Below are 4,067 nucleotides of genomic sequence, written 5' to 3'. Positions count from 1 at the left end.
ACAGCCCTGAACTCATCCCTTTGTCTGTACAACAGTGTATTGACAGCAGTGGGACTGCTTGTGTCACACAGACATAATCCCCTGGGGAACTTGGAGAGGCCCTTGTCTTCATCACCACTCCCTCTCTCACCTCCACCCCGAATTCAGCCACATGCCTTCTCCATGCCCTGTTGCTTTTCGTTCTTGTTCCCCAGCCCCTTCTCAATCTCAGTGCTCATCCTCATCCCCATCCCAATGCCAATACCTATTCCTACACCCATCCCCATCCCTATTTCCCATACTGCCTTCTCTGCTCACCCTCACTGCCACCCTGGACTCAGTTGCATGTCTTCCCCATGCCCTGTTGCCTTCCCTTCTTGTTTCCCTGCCCCTTCTCCATCCCAGTGCTCATCCTCATCCCAATACCAATACCTATTCCTACACCCATCCCCATTCCCCATGCCACCTCCCCTGTCCTCTCTCACTCCCACCCAGAACTGAGCCACATGCCCTGTTGCTTTCCCTGTCCTGTTCCCATTCCCCTGCCCCATGCCCTGCCCATCCCCATCGCCCACGCTGCCTCCCCAATCTGCTCCGTCACGGCCCCGCCCCCGCCGCATGACTCAGCGCGCTCCCCGCCCGCCGATTGGTCGCGCCGCAGATGGCGGCGGAGGGAGAGCAGCGCCATTGGCTCGTCTTGCCGTGACGTCATCGCCGGTGGCCGGGGCGGGCGGGAGCGTGACTCAGCACGTGTGCGCGGGCTGAGTCAGCATGAGGTTCATAAAGGCGGCGGCACCGAGTCCCGGGGTGAGTGTTCCGTGGGCATGGAGCTGCCGGAGCTGGGCCAGCACTGCTCGGAGCGTGCCTGCAGGCAGCTGGGTGAGCAGAGAGCGAGCGGGCGGGCTTACCGTCCGGCTGTCCCTTCCCTGAGCAGCACCCGTCTGGGTGGTACTCCTAAGGAAGGGGGTAGTTGTGTGCTGGGGGAGGAGGGGATACAGCCCCAGGGCTATACAGGGCTGCTGTGTTTTGTGGTGGATGCCAGTGCTGCTGTAACTTTGTTAAATGTATCTGGTCAAAGGGGTAGCTGAGCCTGTCATGTTTTGTTCTTGTATGTTGTTCAACTGCTAAGGGGTATTTCTTCAGGAATAAAAAGACTTTTGAGCCAGGAGTTTAGGTTTGTACATCAGCTTCTAGGTCCTGACTGGGATCTCCCCAAAGTTTCTGCATTTGGGGAGTGGCTGTGGTCTATGTGGCTTGTGCTAAGTGTAACAGCATGGATAAAAAGAGGGAGAACTTATCTCACTTTCTTAGTGCTAATATTTGTGAAGAATAGCATACTTTATCTAGAAATAATTGGATTGTAACAAGGCAAAAGTTCTGTACTTGAGAATTTATTTGTGGTCTTCTGTGATTATTCTTAGAGATATTCTTAGATCCTGTTTTCTTCTCCCAGATTTCCTTCCTCTGACGTGTGATGCATGTGGGGATGTCTTCTGTAAAGATCACATCCGTTATGATGACCACAAGTGCAGCTCTGCCTACAAGAAAGTAAGTTTCTGTATTTGAGTTAGTAATTTACACTGCAGAATTGCAGAGTCATGTATAAAGGCTGCTCTGAAACTTGACCTCTGGCTTTGATAGGAGTGGATAGGAGAACCACAAGACTTAACAATATACACAAGTTTCATATATATAGAAACAGAACAGTTCAGAGGTCAGTATTGCTGGATTCAGTTTTCTTTTACTTACACAGCATCTTCACTGAGAGGAGTGCTTGACATTAAGTAATGTATTGTGGCTTAACACTTCCTGCAGCCACAGTCCTTTAAGTTTAGGATAGTAAACATGAAGCTACAGAAGAAATAGAGTAAGTGGGGACAAAGCTTGATCTCTGGCTCATACTTGGGCCTTGAACTATTTGAAGGCTGTAATTCCAGAAAGCCTGGAAATGTATTTAAAATCGACAAATGTGTTGCTACAAATGTCTGACTGGTTTTGGATAATGCTTCCCAGTTACCTTTGAAGTGTATCTTTAATAGTGTTACTAGTAAATGAGTAGAGCATAAAACACTTGTGAATACTCTTTTATCACCTGTGGATAAGAGGAGAGAAGAGAAATTGAATTGGACTTCTAATCTGTGTTGTATGTTCTTAGAATGTGCAGGTTCCAGTGTGTCCGCTCTGTAATGCACCTATCCCAGTACAGAAGGGGGAAATACCAGATATTGTGGTTGGAGCCCACATGGACAAAGACTGCAAATACAATCCAGCACAGCAGAAGCAGAGGGTAAGGGAACTGCTGTTGAAGTCTAATCAGCTTGTTGAATGCTTGCTCTGGTTGATCTTATTTCTAAGGACACTTAAGCATTTGTGCTTCAACTTGGTTGTTACTTGGTAAGCTGATCACAGAAAGCAAGCAAACATTGCCATCTTTGTTATTTCTTTAGATCTTCACAAACAAGTGCTTAAAGCCAGGCTGCAAAAGGAAAGAAATGATGAAGGTAGTTTGTGAACAGTGTGGTGGCAACTTCTGCATAAAACATCGTCATCCTCTGGATCATGACTGTAAAGGGAGCAGCCTCTCCACCTCCAGGGCTGGGTAAGCTGTGTGTATGGTGGTTTGAGCTCAAGCTGAAATTTCAGAGCTAGTATTGGATTGGTGGGGAGCTCAGACAAATAGGGAAGTCTGTAAACTACTGATCACGTTGAGGGCACCAGTATTTCCTCTGTTGTAGCACAGGTTTAATTTCTGAAAGTCTGTGTGCCAAGATAAAAGCTTGATAAATGCTTTCTTCCAAGCTTATTTCTGTCAGTCTTCTAATTGAGAATAGGCACTGGCTAACTCAAGTACCCTTCAGGGCCTGGGTCTAAGTATTAGAACACTGAAGTTCTATCTACCACCTTCATATAACCAATAACAATTGATACCTTGCCAAGCCAAGTTTAAACTTAGTTTTAATGAGAACCATTCTCTTGCAGATGGTGTGCCTTTATTGTTCAGTACAACAGGACTGTAAGACTCTTGGGACAGATCTAGATAATTAAACTGGATGGAAGAGTGAAACCAGCAATGTGCAAAAGAGGTGCTGAGCCTGGTTGTATTTCTTTGTAGGTATGCAGCTCTGATGAGAGCCTCTGAAACAGTCTTCAAGTCAGTGGGAGCACTAGGAGTGCCATCTAACGGGAGTCTTCAGTACAACAGGTATGAGCTGTAGAAGGAAAAAAAACAAACATTGTTTAAAAATACTCTTGAGTCAACACAGTGTAGGAGTGCCACTGTCATACCTTTAACTGCTCTGGAGCTGGTAGCTGACCTTTAATTGGTGTTGGGAATGCAATAGTGGGGTTCTGACAGCACAAGTAAATCTTTACTTCTCTGTAATGTAGTGATTAAAACAGTTATATAGACACAGGCATTAGGACATCAAGTTGTTGTATCAGCAGGTTGGTCTCCCACCTGCTCAGGGTGAGGTTTGGGCAAGTTCTGGAAAAACGGTGTGTCATCAGAATGCTGAGGAAAGCATAACAAGTATCTGAATAAAAATAAATGGCCCAAGCTGCTCCTCCTTGTTATATTGTAACTCCTTGTGACTGAAACTTTAGTTGTGTAACTTACATTGTTATGTCTTTCAGATGCAGATAGTAGAGGATCTTCAAATCTGGATCAAACCTCTGTCTAAAGTTCACTTTGTCTGTAGCTGTTTAAAATTTTCTATGCAATTAACTTATTTTTGTGTAAATGTTTTATGCATTCAATAAACTGTCACTCTTTCAAAGCCAGGTTATTTCAAATATAGGAGCAATAACTTTAATACTATGAAAAATACTTGGTGGGAACTGGGGAGTGGTGGTAGGAAGAAGGCTAACTTTCATATGAATTGCCTCCAGCTTTGCTTAAGTTATATTGTAACTAGGAGCTTAGATGAAAATCTAAGATACAAGTTACTGTCATATGTCATAATCCTTTTGAAAGCAAACTGGCACACAATGCAGAATTCTGCTTGACAACATACAGCAGCTGAAGCAAATTGCATTTAAGCTGCCTCTTGGTTCCTGGATGTCATTGGAGGTATACAGTTTATGAAGCT

At 45.1% G+C, this 4,067-nt stretch overlaps 1 protein-coding gene across 3 annotated transcripts; it reads left to right on the top strand.

Moving 5' to 3' along the window:
* Positions 1–732: 732 nt before the first annotated feature.
* On the top strand, positions 733–3,755 carry ZFAND2A (zinc finger AN1-type containing 2A). 3 transcript variants are annotated; one of them, XM_061992960.1, is made up of 6 exons: positions 733–858; positions 1,433–1,527; positions 2,135–2,266; positions 2,427–2,578; positions 3,092–3,181; positions 3,613–3,755. In XM_061992960.1, the coding sequence occupies exons 1-6, from the start codon at positions 804–806 to the stop codon at positions 3,620–3,622; spliced, it is 534 nt and encodes a 177-aa protein (XP_061848944.1). In that variant the 5' UTR covers positions 733–803; the 3' UTR covers positions 3,623–3,755. The 3 variants fall into 3 exon arrangements, with proteins under 3 accessions (XP_061848944.1, XP_061848945.1, XP_061848946.1); XM_061992961.1 differs by lacking the exons at positions 3,092–3,181; positions 3,613–3,755 and adding an exon at positions 2,959–3,077; XM_061992962.1 differs by lacking the exons at positions 3,092–3,181; positions 3,613–3,755 and having other exon boundaries at positions 2,427–2,582.
* The last annotated feature ends 312 nt before the right edge of the window (positions 3,756–4,067 follow it).

The sequence above is a fragment of the Colius striatus genome, chromosome 3 (genome assembly GCF_028858725.1).
Source record: "Colius striatus isolate bColStr4 chromosome 3, bColStr4.1.hap1, whole genome shotgun sequence".
Taxonomy (NCBI): domain Eukaryota; kingdom Metazoa; phylum Chordata; class Aves; order Coliiformes; family Coliidae; genus Colius; species Colius striatus.
The sequence above is the reverse complement of the archived record's forward strand: the minus strand, read 5'-3'. Positions and strand labels throughout refer to the sequence as shown.